The sequence below is a fragment of the Diabrotica virgifera genome, chromosome 6 (genome assembly GCF_917563875.1).
Source record: "Diabrotica virgifera virgifera chromosome 6, PGI_DIABVI_V3a".
Lineage (NCBI taxonomy): Eukaryota > Metazoa > Arthropoda > Insecta > Coleoptera > Chrysomelidae > Diabrotica > Diabrotica virgifera.
The window spans coordinates 35,586,850-35,605,236 of NC_065448.1; the positions used below are offsets into that span (position 1 = coordinate 35,586,850).

Genomic DNA, 18,387 nt, shown 5'->3' on the forward strand with positions numbered 1-18,387 from the left:
AATATAATTACATAAAATTTTTATGGGAGTTTTGTTCCTTTAAACCCCCCAAATGTTTGTGTACGTTCCAATTAAACTATTATTGTGGTACCATTAGTTAAACACAGTGTTTTTAAAACTTTTTTGACTCTTAGTCTTTTTTTGATAAGTCACCTCTTATCGAGATTTGGCTTCTTTTTCAAAATATACCTAAAAATGTAAATTATAAATACATTTTCAGATTATTAACAGGTCTCTATAATCGTACTTAACCATATACAAATATGTGGTGGGTTCGATAAATATTCAAAATATTTCGGTAAACACTGGCTTATAGAAAAAAATCCTAAGAGGCAAAAATGTTTTAAAAACAGTGTGTTTAACTAATGGTGCCACAATAATAATTAAATTGGAACGTACACAAAAGTTTGGGTGGGTTTAAGGGAACAAAACCCCCATAAAATTTTTATGGGGTACACAAATTTTACTTTAATTTTTATTTAAGATACTGCTGTTATAAAAATGCCACATGTCCATTTTCAATGAAAAATCTCTATGAGTTTTCGATATATGAAAAAAAATTGATTTTCATTTTGTAACTTTAAAGTGTTGTAACTTTTTTTGTGTGCACTATTGTATATAGGTAAGTGAGGTTCAATCAACCTATTTTTGACCCCAGAATCTGTGGTATAATTTATGACCAATCTTTTCGGGACACCCTATATAAACAATACATAATTAAAGTAACTTGTGAAGCGGTAACGATTGATTTTATTTGGGAAGTCAATTAGGGGGTGATTTTCGCGATTTTTTTTAGGAAAAAAATAAAAAAACAGCAATATTTTGAGCGTAACTCACTTACTTTTAATGTTAGAGGTGTTTTTAAAAAACAAAAATAAACCTTTTTTTAAACATTTTAAAAAAGTTGTAATGAATTTTCCCCGAAAAGAGCTCCGTTTTTGGGTTATCTCAAATTGAAATATTCGATTTCGAATTTGACGAAGAAGAACCTACTTCTCATTAGCTACAACTCTGCTTCTACTGGGTCTATATACAGACCTCACGCATATACCATTTTTTTTTCAGTTTCTTATGAGCTATATTTTTGCTAAGAATATTTTTTTCGCTAAAATGTTTTTTTTTTTAAATGAACATATTCATTCTCAAATAACTCGAAAAGTATTAACTTAGTGAAAAAACTCTATAGAACAAAAGTTACTTAGAATTAGTCATATTATACAATTTCGGAATTATTTTGAACGTACCTATATTTTTTCATCCCGTATTTCCCAATTTTAATAAAATGGAGGGGATGTAGAATTGTAGGGTAAGGTGGGGTAATACCGGACAGCGGGGTAATACCGGACTGCGTTGTTTGTGCACGTATCGGCATATTATTGAATTTCGCGCTCATCACAGGCTGACCGTTAGACATCTGAATCTCAGTTCTCAGTTTAGTCGCTGCCACGTGCTTGCAAAGAGAGTTATCACAAAAATTACAAAATTTAGTGTGTGATTATATGAATTAACTGATTTTAAAGGTGAGTATTGACCATTTCTATTATAAGAAATTGATGAGATTACGTGCAAAATCATAGCTTACGCAGTGTATTTTACGTATCTTTAAGTAGTTTTATTCATTACTTCCTCTAATAATTACTACCGAACATATGCATAAATATGTCGTTTAGGGGTAATGCCGGACACTGTGTCCGGCATTACCCCAGCTCCGGTTTGAACTATTTATTGTATTGGGAGATAGGTACATGCAAATACCTGCTGTTGTTTTATTATGATGGAATATTGGAAAGTGGATATAAATATAGTTAATAGGTAATAATTCATAATTACCTACATTTATAATTATTTGTCAACATTTTTTATAAATTTTTGTAGTTTTTGTTTCCCATTACAATTAAAACAAAATCTAATATAGTTTATGACATGTATGTGACATTTACATATTAATTCTTTGTAGACCTGAAGAAGATCCCATTCGTGATCAAAACATTGGCAATAAAAATAACTCAACAAACATACCTACAGTATTTATATCCAGTTTCTGCGATTCCATCATAATATTTATTATTGGATACAAAACAGTAAACACTGTTATTTTAATTTACAGATGCCGCGGAATTATAAAAGAGTCACCGAAAAAGCTTCGTGGAGAGAGGAGGAGTTGCAAGGAGCACTCCGTGCTATACAGAATGGTATGTCGTTAAGAAAAGCTGCAATAAAATTTTCAATTCCAAAATCTACGTTACACGAACGACTTAAAAATGGCACTGCCCCTTCTGGACCTTCCTTGGGCCGAAAGCCAGTTTTTTCAGTTGAAGCCGAAAATGCACTTGCTGTTCAAATTAAGAAGCTGGCAAAAGTTTTTTATGGAATAACTCCCCAGGAAGTACGAAGATGTGCTTTTGGATTTGCACAATCAAACAACATCCGAGTCCCCTTTAATCAAGAAAGAAAAATGGCTGGTAAAGACTGGGAAAGGGGCTTCATATCTCGTCACAATATTACGTTAAGGAAACCAGAAGCAACCAGCATTAACAGAATTACAGCTTTTAGTCGCAATGAAGTTACCATTTTTTTTTAACAATTTATCCAGACTTATGGAAAAATATGCATTTTCACCCAATAAAATTTATAATTGCGATGAAACTGGGGTCACTACTGTACAACGCCCACCAAAAATATATGCAGAAAAAGGTCAGAAGCGTGTTGGATTTGTTACAAGCTGGGAAAGGGGGAAAACAACCACAGCGATGTGTGCCGTCAACGCTACAGGAACCTATATACCTCCCATGCTTATATTTGCACGCCAAAGAATGGCGTCCCATCTTCAACGAAACGGTCCCCCAGGTGCCCTTTACACATGCTCAAAAAATGGGTGGATTACAGAGGACATATTTCTTACTTGGTTACAACATTTTCAAGCATTTGTAAAAGCATCCAAAGAAGATCCAGTTCTTTTAATCATGGACAATCATAGCACTCACTGCACGTTACAAACATATAATTTTTGTAGAGATAACGGTATTGCTGTTCTGACAATCCCTCCACATTCATCACATCGCCTTCAGCCACTCGATGTGAGCTTTTACTTTCCTCTAAAGACCGCATTCAACTCTGAATGTTCCAAATATTTGACCAGCCATCCAGGGGAGAAAATCACGCCTAGTGAGATTGCTGAATTATTTAATTTAGCATTTAGTAGAGTGGCAACCCCGGAAAAGGCTATCAAGGGATTTAAAGAGACAGGTATTTTCCCCTACAACCCTGACGTATTCACAGATGAAGATTTTGCTCCTGCAGAAGCCTTTCAATCCACTGTTTCTGATGCACTTCAAGAACCTACCCAAGCAGAAAAACTACTCAAAACAAATGAGACTACCCCTGAAAAAAATAGTAGTGTGAATGAGACAGAAATAAAAAATGTTTCCTTTGCCGAGATAATTCCTCTACCATCTTGTTCTCACGAAAATGTTGTAAAGAGACAAAATAAGGCAAACAAGCAACACTCTATTGTATTTACGTCAACACCGCTAAAAGAAGAGCTAGAAAAAAAAGAAGAGAAGAAAAATAAAAAGACAACAATCAAATCAGATAAGGCTAAAAGAAATGTATTTATGACACAGGAGGGGTCTACATTAAGACAAAAATCAAAGCGAACAAAAATTGCCTTAAACTATAAAATATGTGAAGAAGGAGAAAGTGAGATAGAGGATGATGACGATGTTAGGGACAAGAACATTACCGAAGACATTTGCATTTTGTGTGGAGAATTTGGCAAGAACAGTGAACTTTGGCTAAGATGTGTGTATTGTGGTCATTGGGCACACAAGGCATGTTCTAACTCTCCAAAAGACAAAAAATTTATTTGCGACTTTTGTTTGTAAAAGGTGTCCGTCATTACCCCAACATAGAGGGTAATACCGGACAGTGACAACTTTTTTTATATGTATATTTTTAATTTTGTATTGTAATTTTAAAAAGTTTTTTTAATCAAAATTTGTAGACTAACATGTGTTCTTCATTTTTGCTTAGGTTTCAAATTTTAATGTCGTCTAATAATAAAATAAATTCTAATTATCTTTAAGTGTACGCCATTACCCCACCTTACCCTAAACTTTTTCTTATATAATAATAGACAATAGGGCTTTTCATCGATTGTCATTTGTTTCGAGCTTCTATCATATGTTGTATAATCTGTGTATATTAACATTATACACGGATTATACAAAATATGACAGAAGCTCGAAACAAATGACTGTGAATGAAAAGCCCTATTCCAACTACCTATTCCTAAATTTTCATCCTTCCTTTATTTTCTTGGAGGTTTTCGTAAAATTTTGTGTTCCCTGATCGGGCTAATCGCTTCATTTTTTTATTTAAGAAATGCTATATTTAGAATATCCATTTCTATGCGACCACTGTGCAGTGACTAGTGACTGAACAAGATTTTTGTAAAAATTCGACCTGTCAAATGTGGTCGAGAAATGTAGTCGAGTCTTGACTCGACGTGGACTCAACACAAGGTCCCTATACCATAGGTTGTATGGTAACTTTGACATTGACAAATGAAATATTGTCATCGTGACGTCACCCAGACGATCAATTTTACCTTTACGAATTGTTTGTAAACATAATAGGATATTTTTTTGGAGGTTTTCGTAAAATTTTCTGTTTCCTGATCGGGCTACAAGTCAATACTTTTCGAGTTATTTGCGAGTGAATGTGTTCATGTTTAACAAAATAAAACATGTTTTTGGACGGTTTTTCGGAGATAACTCATAAAGTAAGTATTTTAGCAAAAAAATATTCTTAGCAAAAATATTTCAAAAACATTGAAAAAAATGGTGTATACACGAGGTCTGTAGACCCGGTAGAAGCAGAGTTGCAGCTAATCAAAAGCAGGCTCTTTTTCGTCAAATTCCAAATCGAATATTTCAATGTGAAATAATGCAAAAACGGAGCACTTTTAGGGGAAAATTCATTTTAACTTTTTTAAAGAGTTTAAAAAAAGGTTTATTTTTGTTTAAAAATAAAACATGTAATATTAAAAGTAAGTGAATTACGCTCCAAATATTGTTGGTCCCTTTTATTTTTTGGTAAAAAAATCGCGAAAATCACCCCCTAATTAGCATCACATATATATTTTAACATTACCACTTCATAAGTTACTTTGTCTATGTATTATTTATATGATCTGTAAGTATCATCGGTTCAAAGTGCTTCGTTTTGAAAAAGCTGTAGTTAAAATGGTTTGAACGAGTAATTAATCACGATTTTAGGCAAATTTTGAACAGCCATAGCATAACCAATTTTTGTCTAACAAGAAAACAAATAATAAAAAATATTCAGAAAAGCAAAACGTACATTTTATTACTCTTTGAGATTTTTGGTATCCCTAATTGTTTTTAAGTTAATTCCATAAACAATTACGATTTTTTTCAAAATAAAAAAAATGTTTTATTTTAAACCCAATTTTTTTCAAAACTGAGCACTTTGAACCAATGAAACTTATAGGTAATACAGTATGTCCACGGTTGGGGTGCCCAAGAGGAAAAACTTTTTTATTTTCTATTTTAGCGAAAAATGTCATTCTTGATAAAAAGTTTTTCAAATCCTGCTTAATTTTGTAGCCAATTTTATGTAAATCCCTATAAATTTTTGCACTAAGTTCGAAATCGTAACAATCTAGTGTTGCCAAGCCACAATGTAGCTTAGTAACTGTCAACTCCGATAAATAATTTGCGAATTATCATTTTTTCGACATTGTTAAGCGTTCACAAAAGAATTTATCTTGTGTTAAATTTCATTATTAAAATTATTGGATTGATTATTATTTAATTAATAAATAATTTGATGATTCAAGGAGAACGACAAAGTCTTGTTTCATAATCCAGAGAAGCGAAAGGGTTGTTCTCCCAAGTTATTATTGTTACAATTTCGAACTTAGTTCAAAAATTTATAGGAATTTACATAAAATTGGCTATAAAATTAAGCAGGATTTGAAAAACTTGATTTTTATTTTATTTTATGGGGTTTTAGAACAAGCAAAAATTTTTATCAAGAATGACATTTTTCGCTAAAATTGAAAATAAAAAAGTTTTTCCTCTTGGGCACCCCATCCGTGGACACACTGTATAAACAATACATAAGCAAAGTATAACTTGTAAAGCGGTAACGATTAATTTTATTTGAGAAGCTGATTAAGGGGTGATTTTCGCTATTTTTTTACCAAAAAATAAAAGGGACCAACAATATTTTGAGCGTAACTCACTTACTTTTAATGTTAGGAATAAGTTTTTTTAAAAATCAAAAATAAACCTTTTTTAAATACTTTAAAAAAAGTGCTCCGTTTTTTGGTTATTTCACATTGAAATATTCGATTTGGAATTTGACCAAGAAGAACCTGCATTTCATTAGCTGCAACTTTGCTTTTACTGGGTCTTCTGACCTCACGCATACACCATTTTTTTCAACTTTTTATAAGCTATATATTTCCTAAGAATATTCTTTTCGCTAAAATACTTACTTTTTGAGTTATTTCCGAAAAACCGTCCAAAAACATTTCTTTTGGTTAAAAATGAACACATTCACTCGCAAATAACTCGAAAAGTATCGACTTAGTAAAAAACTCTATAGAACAAAAGTTACTTATAATTTTTGTTCTTTTGAAGTTACTAGTTATTTTGAACGTATCTATATTTTTTCACCCCCGAGAAAAAATTTTTCACCCCGTATTTTCCAATTTTTGTAAAATGGAGGGGATGTAGAATTGTAAACTTTTTCTTATATAATAATAGACAATTTCAACTACCTATTGCCAAATTTTCATCCTTCCTTTATTTTTTTGGAGGTTTTCGTAAAATTTTGCGTTCCTGATCGGGGTATTATAGTAAAGAATAAAAACAAATATGAAGTGTCATCACCGCAACTGTCATATAACTGTTACCAATTTATGCCAAAATATCACCTTCGTTCGATTACAGTTACAGTGTGTTTCGAATAAATGTGCTTCATAAAAACGCTTTATAATCCATTTATACAATTTAAATGAAAAATATTATTGTGTATTTCTTTAAGTTAACATTAATGGAAATCTTTAAATATTATTTATACGCGTACATAATAAAATATGTCTATACCCCAGGCTGTGGGTGAAAAATAGGTCGATTTCAGGATATAATTCAGGAATTTTTGAAACCTATCAGGTGTTGTAAAGGACGATGCCAGGAATAACTTCTACTAAAATGTAACCAAAAATATTGTGCGCTTTTTTTTAATTGCGATTTTCATTTGTTAAATTTGCAATTTTTATTGATTTTTAATTTTGTAGCTTAGGATATATTGATTTTAGAGAAAAACTTTTTAATGGAAAGTTGTAGTAAATTAAAAAAACTACAATTTGAGCTATGGTAAGTTTAATTTCGTTAATTGGTTATTGCAAAACAGCCTGCGAAAAGTCCAAAATGGCCGTTTTTTACAATTGCATTATTTATTGTACAAATAATTTTTTTTATTTTTTAAAGCTTTAAAATGAAGATCTTTCAATTCCAAACATAAAAAAAAATTGTAAAGCCAGATTGACGAATTTGTTGCTTAGATATTATAAATTATTTATCCCAAGAGGTCAAATGTCGAAGGCTATAAATTTTTGAAAAAAAAATCGTAGAGAGTTGGTGAAATATCTAATCTCATTCTAAAGAGTTATATTTTCATATTCTGATGTAAATAAATGCGTAAAACATTTTTAAACCTCTAATTTTTGGGTTTGAAAATAAGGGGGCAAATTTCGTTATAAACATTTAGAGCTGAAGCGGCCCTGTACATCCTATGAGTTTTTAATTTACAGATTATTGTTGCTGAAGATGAAACAAAGATTTATAAAAAAATAAAAAATTTCTACGACCAACTGAAGCCGAGCTAATTTTTGGGATTGAAAATAAGGGGGCAAATTTCGTTATATACATTTAGAGCTGAAGCGGCCCTGTACATCCTATGAGTTTCTAACTTACAGATTATTGTTGCTGAAGACAAAACGAAGATTTATAAAAAAATAAAAAATTTTCTACAACCAACTGAAGCCAAGATAATTGTTTTTTTTTTCTCAAGTCGTAGTGCCTTTATTTATAACAATTAAGAAATTATTTTACAGTCATTGACTAAAGAAAGACTTATATTATCTTAAAATAAAAATTATTATAAAATGTAATTACATTTAATTATTAAAAATTATTTTTTAAATCGGTGCTTTTGCGAGCGGCCGAATTTTGCAAATCTAGCTTCAAATCCGAGCGGTCGGAAAATTTTTACGTAACGTGTATTAAATTTTGACAGAAAACAATTTATTAATATTACCATTATAATATACAGTCTATTTACCACTGTATTTGTTTTTCTTGATAAACTTTTATATGTGAAATTTCATATCTGAAGAAATAATATTACAAAAATGATACATATATATGAAATATATAACTATATTTTTAAGTTTTTCATTGTTATATAAATATAATAATAATAATAATGTTACTTCTTACTATAATATACAATATATAACTTTTTCTTCTTGTAGTGACTATTCTTTTTGGATTTCACATATAAAAGTTTATCAAGGAAAACAAATACAGTGGTAAATAGACTGTATATTATAATGGTAATATTATTAAATTGTTTTCTGTCAAAATTTAATACAAGTTACGTAAAAATTTTTCGAGCGCGCGGATTTGAAGCGAGCCGGGCGATTTGCAAAATTCGGCCGCTTGCAAAAGCACCGATTTAAAAAATAATTTTTAATAATTAAATGTAATTATATTTTATAATAATTTTTATTTTAAGATAATATAAGTCTTTCTTTAGTCAATTACTGTAAAATAATTTCTTAATTGTTATAAATAAAGGCACTATGATTTAAGAAAAAAAAACAATTTTCTCTTCAGTTGGTCGTAGATAATTTTATTTTTTTTTTATAAATCTTCGTTTCGTCTTTAGCAACAATAATCTATAAGTTAGAAACTCATAGGATATACAGGGCCGCTTCAGCTCTAAATGTTTATAACGAAATTTGCCCCCTTATTTTCAAACCCCAAAAATTATCTCGGCTTCAGTTGGTCGTAGAAATTTTTTATTTTTTTATAAATCTTCGTTTCATCTTCAGCAACAATAATATGTAAGTTAAAAACTCATAGATGTACAGGGCCGCTTCAGCTCTAAATGTTTATAACGAAATTTGCCCCCTTATTTTCAAATCCAAAAATTAGAGGTTTAAAAATGTTTTTCGCATTTACTTACATCAGAATATGAAAATATAACTCTTTAGAAGGAGATTGGATGTTTCGCCAACTTTCTACGATTTTTTTTTCAAAAAGTTATACCCTTCGACATTTGACCTCTTCGGATAAACAATTTATAATATCTAAGCAACAAATTCGTTAATCTGGCTTTACAATTTTTTTTTATGTTTGGAATTGAAAGATCTTCATTTTAAAGCTTTAAAAAATAAAAAAATTATTTGTACAATAAATAATGCAATTGTAAAAAACGGCCATTTTGGACCTTTCGCAGGCTGTTTTGCAATAACCAATTAACGAAATTAAACTTACGATAGCTCAAATTGTAGGTTTTTTAATTTGCTACAATTTTCTATTAAAAAGTTTTTCTCTAAAATCAATATCCTAAGCTACAAAATTAAAAATCAATAAAAACTGCAAATTTAACAAATGAAAATCGCAATTAAAAAAAAAGCGCACAATATTTTTGGTTACATTTTAGTAGAAGTTATTCCTGACATCGTCCTTCACAACACCTAATAGGTTTCAAAAATTCCTGAATTATATCACGTTTTTTCACCCACAGCCTGGGGTACTAGTGGCTGTAATGCCAGTGTACTCGATAAAACGATTCTAAAAAGAACACACCTACCGCATAAATATATTGTGTTGGTATCATGTGACGTCACGGGCTATGACGTGCAACGGTAAGTAAATTAGACGGAGTATAAATGATAAATATGAACAAGACGATTGTTTTTTTTTGCTTTCATATTATTATTTTTAATTCTCGATTGCATTCCAGTGTGAAAAATTATAGCAACATAAAGTACAACGCCGCTCGAATTATCTCGAGTGTGCAGTTTGTTCAGTTAACATGCTCGAGTTAACTCGAGCGTGCACGTTAAGGGGTTAATGCAGAAACAAGGGGTTTTACAAACAAAGAAAAGGAAACAGATTTTGTAAAGCAGTTGTATATTGACCTATACTCTGACAATTTTTTGGAAACATTAATTCACTGCTAAGAACTAATTCTAAAACTTAGGCAAGTAAATACAGGTACGTGAAATACAGCGATTTTTCTACAAATATAAAATACTTTGCTAGTTCTATATGACCAGGTTAAGTAAGCTGCGAAAAACAAGTAGGTACACAATCTATACTGGTACGAGTTTTCCCAGTCGCTCACTCTCATCACTTCGTTTTGATGAAAAAACAATCTAAAACAACAAAGATGGAAGATGTTCCCAATGTGTATCATCAAATGTATTTTTAAATTCCTTTGATCAGAAATACCTTTAAAACCAATATCACGCACTTGTAAGTGTGTTTGTGCCTTCTTACATGTCTTTTCTTTAGAACATCGGTTTTCAATCTGTGGTACATATCATTATTTGCGGTGGTACACAAAACACAAAAAAAATAATATAGTAGTAAGTCTTGATAATACAATCAAAGAATATATACTCTCCTAGAAGAAGAGAATAAAATGGAACAGATGGTCACGTTTATTTGTCACTTCAAAATACTCGTGTAGAGGACGACTGCATAAACTCAAATAGCCAACGGCACGGCAGCGTAAACTATTATTAGGCTTGGCAGAAAGTCGAAAAGGAATACGAACGGAGCAATTTAACTTTGCATTCAGATCAAATAAAATTTCGATGCCATTGATTTGCAAACTCTTTTTCACAATAAAATCTTTATTTTTAATATGTATATTAAATTGTTACATTTATAATTTAAAATTTTAAAGAGGTAAAAAAACTTCAATATTAAAAGTATTTATTTTTTCATTGCATATAAATAAAATTTTATAACTTTGAATTAAAAATGATTTTGTTCCAACACAACGAAAAACCGGCACGTAACTCTTTGTTATAATTTACTCCTGTCCAAAAAAATCATCCACGAAGCTTAAAAAAAATTCAAAATACATTCCACCAAAAATTTCAACTTCGTCAAGACTTCAACTTTTTAGAAAATTTTCGAAATTATTTCATTGAATAATTTACCTTTTTTTTTGTTTTGATTCTGGCCTTGGTTTAGAACCTTTAGCCACGTAATTACATATAAAAATAAAGAATAATAAAAAATAAAGCTTACAAATAACAATGTCTACTTACTATGTTAATAAATACAACTATGCTAATTTTTTTTCCTTCTCTACGGTAGGAACTAAATCCGATTCATCCTCTCGGAGATTGAGAACCTCTTAGTGATTTTTTTAATTTTTTTTTTTAATATTTTTTTTATTTATTTTTATTTTATATATATTTTTTTATTATTTTTTTAATCTTTTTTTTTATTATTTTTTTATATAATTTTTTTTTCGAACATACATAGGTTACAAAATAATATAATTAATTACAGGAAATATCTCATTCATTCATTACATAATACAAAGGAAATATCTATCCATTCAAACGATTAGTTTTACATTCACACTTTTAATTTAATTTTTTGAAGAAATGTCATAATTAGTTTAAAAATTTTAATGTTGTCTTCACTTAATAGTACATTTAAGTCTAGGGGAGTACTTAAACCTGCTTTCAGCAATTCTTGTAGCAGCCACATACTTGTATTGAGATGTAAGGGACATCTTATATCTGTTATTTAAATTTTGTATTTCGCCTAAACTCTTCAACTCTTCATCCATAATTTTTTAATAACAAAAAAATCATTTCTGAATTATTTTTGAAATGTTTAACAGTGACTTATCATAAATACTTTGTATGAAAGTTTTCACGGTGTATGGGTACACTTTCTTTTAAAATAACTAATAAGTTATACGAGTAATAACAGTAATTATTACCATATTATATTCTTTATTTCTAACTGTACAGAGGCGTGCGGTCCATGGAAGCGGGGGAAGCGCTGCTTCCCTATTTATTCGTCGATATAAGAAAATATATTATTAATTAATATTTAATAATAAAATTTCTTTCCCTAATCCAAATAATCTACATATTACCTAGCCAATAGGCATTGAAAAATATTAAAAATTAATCGCGTACGAACGAAATCAATATGCACACAATTCAACTATTTGGTCCACTCCTGGCAGAAGCGCATCTCAAAATCGCCGCTTGTCATGCAGTTGTCCCTTTTAAAATTGGTCAGGGTTCAATGACCGCACCCACTAGTCGCGCGAATTTTGGTATGCCATGGAAGCGCTCGTCGTATCGCCTTCCCGAAAGTGAGATGCTCCGACTGTTATTGCTGCTACGGGGTGCTTAGGTATTACATACATTCGCTTAAAGAATAATTCGATTTAAATTTTTTGCAGAGATATTTCCTTTTACTGATCTTTTATTTGACATTTTACAGAAATCAAATGGCATTGCATTTTGTATAAGACAAATTGATGACTTTGAACATGAAAGAAAAATAATGAAGATTGATAATTTCGGAGACAGAGAGACAGAGAAAACAGAGGAAACAAAGAGACCTTTTGATAATATTATACAACAAATGAATTCTAGCTTTCAAAATTTTAACGATTTAAAATTTGTAGAATTATATATAATCTTAATATTTCTAATTATAATTCATCAAAATTTCCCACAGAGGAATTTATGTCATTACGATTAAATAATGAAAATTTTTTGATATCCCAGCTTTGCATTCTCAGTTAAGTATCATTTATGAAACAACTGACATGAATGATAAAGAAATACCCAGAAATCTGGGATTTCTTTATAACTACTGGTTTAAACAAGTCGCTGTGTGACGTGGTCAAGTTGTGTGAATTAGTACTACTAACTATCCCAGCCACAAGTGCATCAGTTGAACGAAAATTTGCAGTATTAAGATGCATTAAAAGTTTCAAATTAAGAGTTTAAAAGAAATTCAACAAGCGAAGACAGACTTTGAAAGTTAGCCCTATTATCCATTAAAAAAGACTGCATTCAACAATTATCAGAAGTTGATAGGAGAATAGACCTTGAGTATAAATAAGTGTCATTTTAGTGAAAGTTGTGTGTTGTGGAAAATGCCTCGGAGTATATATTTTTTTTTTAATAGGATTCTTCTTTAGAAAACCAAGCCCGGCGCGACGACTCAAGGCCCGAGCTAGCAATACAGATCAATGATAGGTCACTAGTCACTAGAAATAGCGGGAATAGAGTGCCTCACGCATTCACGCATCACGGATTTAGTGTGTGAGTCCTTGTACGCAGGACGTCTCACATAATTAAGTACTTTGCTGATAGAGAGCCCCTGCGCATCAGAGTGTTATCAGGTGTAAAGTTGCTCGACGCTCGACCCTTAAGAAAATATTTTTATATCCTTATTGAATCGCTTCCCCTTTCGAAAAAGTCACCGCACGCCACTGAACTGTATACTTAATTGAATATAAACTGATGACATTATTTTATGTATAAAATGACATTTACTAAAATATAATCTTCTAACTGATTTTTGATATTGTGAATGATGGAAAATGTTAAGTTAGTAACACTATACACAATATTGTTTACGTAGTTAAAAAAAAACTCGTTATTAAAAGTAAAAATAATAATATTAGAAAACGAAGGTCCGCCAAAAGGGTCCTGTAAAAAAATTTCGCAATCCTTTTTCTTGAATTTTATGAGAGATTTTCGCAGGTCCGATAAACATAACAGTAACTGAATTAGTGAGAAGAGAAGCCCAAATTTAGAGAGAGATGAGCTATATTTGATTCCTTTTTGTAAATTTCAAAATAAATTAGTGTAGTTTAACATAATCAAAATCTAACCCTCACGTACAAGTTGTAGTCTATGTAAAACACAACTTCTGTCAGAAACTGGGTTTATTTATATTATGTACAATTATTTGCTACAAATAAACTCTATTATTATTAATATGTCACTGGAGCGAAAACATAACGAACTGTCAATACTGATGGAATAGCCCCGTCCCATTCAAACAGTGAAGCGAGATTTAGGCCAACATACAAGAGATAGGTCCTAGACAGACAGAGAATTTGTCAGGGAAAATTTGCTACAATTACCACCAGAGTTGCCAGATTTGATTTAATAAATCCCCCACTTAGAAACTGAAATTACCTCAAATTGAAGCTCAAATGCCCCAAATTTAAATTTTTGTCTTATTTTAATAAACTAGTAGTCAAATGTAGAGAACAGTAAACCAAAATTATACTACTTATCAACAGAGAGCCCTGTTAGACGAAAACTTAAAACATGTTCTATTTTTCATGGTATTTTGATGCAAGTTGTCAAATTTCATGTTGCCAATATAACAAAATTTACAGTTTAGAATAAAACTTAACCTTATTGTGTAAATTTAAATGATATTTATTGGAAGTGATAAGAATTTGTGATTTATACTTGTTGAATATATATTTAACGTTGGACTGAAATTTCCAAGTGAAATATTTAAAGTTAATGTTTTGGTATATTTATTTTGTTGCCAACAATGAAAATGGTAACAACAATTGCACAGAAATAGCTCTGATGTAAAAAGGTCAGGCTAGGTAAGAGATATGCCATGCAAGACAGACTTGCATAGCCTTGCTGTAAAGCTGCTTTAAAACAAATTTCACACTTGTAAGGATTTTGATCAGTATGTGTTCTCAAATGTCTATATTACACTGCTTAAAACAAATTTCACACTTGTAAAGTTTTTCTCAAATGTGAACTTTCGTATTTATATCCAAAAATTGTTTATGAGTGGACTGCTTAAAACAAATTTCACACTTGTAAGGCCCCAGTGTGTACTCTCAAATGTGCTTTTAAATTACTTGCTTCACTAAATTGTTTAAAACAAATTTCACACTTGTGAGGTTTTTCTCCAGTGTGCACTCTCAAATGTTTTTTTAAATCACCTGCTTGACTAAACCGCTTAAAGCAAACTTCACACTTGTAAGGCTTTTCACCAGTGTGCACCCTCAAATGTATTTTCAAAGAACCTATTCTAGTAAACTGCTTAAAACAAATGTCACACTTGTGACGTTTTTCTCCAGTGTGCGATCTCAAATGATTTTTCAAAGTTCCTATTTGAGAAAATTGCCTAAAACAAATTTCGCACTTGTAAGGTTTTTCACCAGTGTGCCTTTTTATATGATCTTTCAAATGGTGTGCTACACGAAACTGCTTAAAACAAATTTCACACTTGTGAGGTTTTTCTCCAGTATGCAACCGCATATGTCGTTTCAAACTAGATACTGTGGTAGACTGCTTAAAACAAATTTCACATTTGTAACATTCTTGGTCAGTCTGAACTTTTTTATTTTTGCTTAATCTTTTTCGCTCACTGCACCTGCTTATATAGTTTCCTCTATGATATGAAGGTTTAGTTAATGGTTCCATAATTTGCATTTGGTTCTCCTCTTGGGGGAAACCTAAAATACAAAATAACTATAATGTAAAATTTTTATTGGAAGTCACAAATTAATGCAGAAACAAGGGGTTTTACAAAGAAAGAGAAGAAAACAGATTCTGTAAAGCATATAAGGAAAACAGATATTTCAATCATAAAAGTGCTGACTCATCCTGAACTTAGATATGGGGGTTTAAGATCCATGTTCCTCTATGAGGCTGAATGTCACAATGTTCCTCTATGAGGCTATCTGTCAACCTATGGACCAGGGTGTTTTAGAGACGCCGAAAAGAAACTATCAGAGAATCCTTCTATCAACCATGATAGGGACACGAAAGAAAGTATGGCCGAGAGTTAATCCCTACATTGAAAACCATCAATTTGAAAGACTTTTCATACTGAAATTCAAGTGCATGCGGTAAGGTTTGCGGCACAAAAAATTGATTAGGCTTGGGATAAGCTATTGGGCGAGGATAAAGAAACAACAGACAATACTCCGGATAAAGTTCAGGAAAATATTTTACCCTTAGTGAAACTTATCCCTGGATATGAGAATGCGTCTTTGAGTGATGTATGAGAGTAGTTTTAAAGAGATGACCAGCATGAAATAACCGATCAAGAAATTGTTACTCTTGTTAATAGTGAAGGTGGTGAACACATCGAAGAACCAGAGACCGTTAAGCCCCACAAACTTTCACACAAAGAATATAAATTTTTAGATTAAAAAAAAAATTGAAGCTGCGATAAAATACGCCGAGCAACAAGAATAAACCATGACTGTCTATATTATGATGATACAGAGATGGCAAGACTTGGCAGCAACAAAACAAATCACTAGTTTTTGTCGCTCATTCTAAACCTAAACCATTCTATTTACAATGTCCAATATAAGTCAATGTTAAACAGATTCTAGTTTTATTTAATCTTTATCACATTAATATGTACATTAAGGGCCGGTTGTTCGAACGCTAATGAAGAAGTTGATTATAATCAATCTTCTTGTAATCAATTTTCTTGATGGGAATCAAATGGAGACATCAAAAATACATGTAAAACACTAATCATTCATTGATTGTAGATAAAGCAGTAATTAAAATATAGCCGCAGCTGTTAAATTATTAAAAATTGCTTATTATTATTATTATTGCTTTGTAAGTAAAAACAAGAAATTAACATCAGAAAGAGTTTAATTATGGTTTATTTTAGATTAAAACCAAAATAATAAAATAAATCAGTCAACAATGTCAACATAAGAGAAGTACGCTTAATAAAATATAATTGTAATTAAATATTTGATAATGATCATTTTTGATTAGCGTTCGAACAACTGGCCCACAGGATATTACAGTAAATAATTAAACACTTTTAAGAGTAAAGTACATTGCAATGTTATTGGTAAATTCCATGTCAAATCACTCACTGGATCTCCGATTTTTCTGATCTTGGTGTATAGCTTCTTCGGGACGTAAAAATAAGATATTTAACACATTTAAGGTCAAAAAGTATTCTTCTTCTTTTTTTCTCAAGTTGTGCGATTTTACAGTGATTTGGTGTTTATTTAAACAAATTTGCATTTTCTATCTTAAAGTATTAATTGAAAAAATAATATTTTAATAGAAGGGACTCAAAAATGTCATTATATGGCATTATAACAAGTTATTTTGATTCAAAACAAGTTTTGATCAAATTTTATAGTGTAGAAAACGTTAAAAGACCGTTTTTTTACATTTCCCTCCATTCCCAAAATACATCATAATCGATTTGGCTGACAATTTGCCCACAGATAGCCAAAACATAGGACTTTAAGTGGTTAGAAAAATTTGAATTATTTTACAATACAAAAAAAGTTACATGCAATAATATCAGACTCCCAAAGTATATTAGTCCAGTCGGAATAGAATTTGACCTTGCTTGCCGAGCTGCCCAAAATATTATTTTTCTAATCTTTAGGGGGTCAATATTAACCTAAATTTAAAATCGCGAATGAATTCCTCCGTTACGTTAGCCGCCATCTTGATTTTAAAGGAGAATCGTTTTCGCTCAATATCTCAGCCATTTTTAACTTTTCGACAAAAATGGTAGGAACTGAAATAGGAAACTTGCACATTTTTTTTATTAGATAATAATGTACAGTTAAAATTTCACTCTTCAAAAACTCGTAATAACTTAGAAATACATATTTAAATTCTTCTGCGGTATAAAATAGTTCAAACGGCCCGTGACGTCACATAGTTTTGCATTAGTTTTGATTATGGTTATATTTCGATGTGTCTAGGTACACGCTAACGTGTACGCAAATAAAAAAGTTACGTAGACGCGAATTAAACTTTATCAAGCCAGTGACGTCATTATTTAGCTTGCGCAGTGACTATACATTTTAGTACATGCTATTTTGATATGTTTAGTGTTTGTTTGATAGAAAAATATTTGTTAAGGGAAGGGAAGCAGAACTATTCAGATGTTTCAAACTTAATTGTAATAAATCAATGTATATATATATATATATATATATATATATATATATATATATATATATATATATATATATATATATATATATAAAAGTATATATTTAGGTTAGCAAAATAATTATATGTATTTAGTTGACATGACATGTAGGTACAAAATATTGTTAAAATAATTTTTATATGTAAGTGAATTATTATAATCAACTATTCTAAATGCAAAATAAGCCACAATTTAACTAAAAAAAATATTTTATTAACGTTGCGACGTCCAAATCGGATGTCATTGTCAAAATACAAAAATTAGTCAGATTAAATAAATTATTAGAAAAAATTTT

The 18,387-nt window shown here is 30.6% G+C and overlaps 1 protein-coding gene across 1 annotated transcript; it reads left to right on the forward strand.

Moving 5' to 3' along the window:
• Window positions 1-1,306: 1,306 nt before the first annotated feature.
• Window positions 1,307-4,084, forward strand: LOC126885853 (uncharacterized). Its single transcript, XM_050652624.1, has 2 exons — window positions 1,307-1,520; window positions 2,108-4,084. Exon 2 carries the CDS (start codon window positions 2,559-2,561, stop codon window positions 3,882-3,884), a length of 1,326 nt encoding a protein of 441 aa, XP_050508581.1. The 5' UTR covers window positions 1,307-1,520; window positions 2,108-2,558; the 3' UTR covers window positions 3,885-4,084.
• Window positions 4,085-18,387: the final 14,303 nt, after the last annotated feature.

Excerpts from the sequence above, each read along its gene's own strand:
- LOC126885853 (XM_050652624.1), top strand. The coding sequence starts at position 2,559 with ATGAAGTTACCATTTTTTTTTAACAATTTATCCAGACTTATGGAAAAA.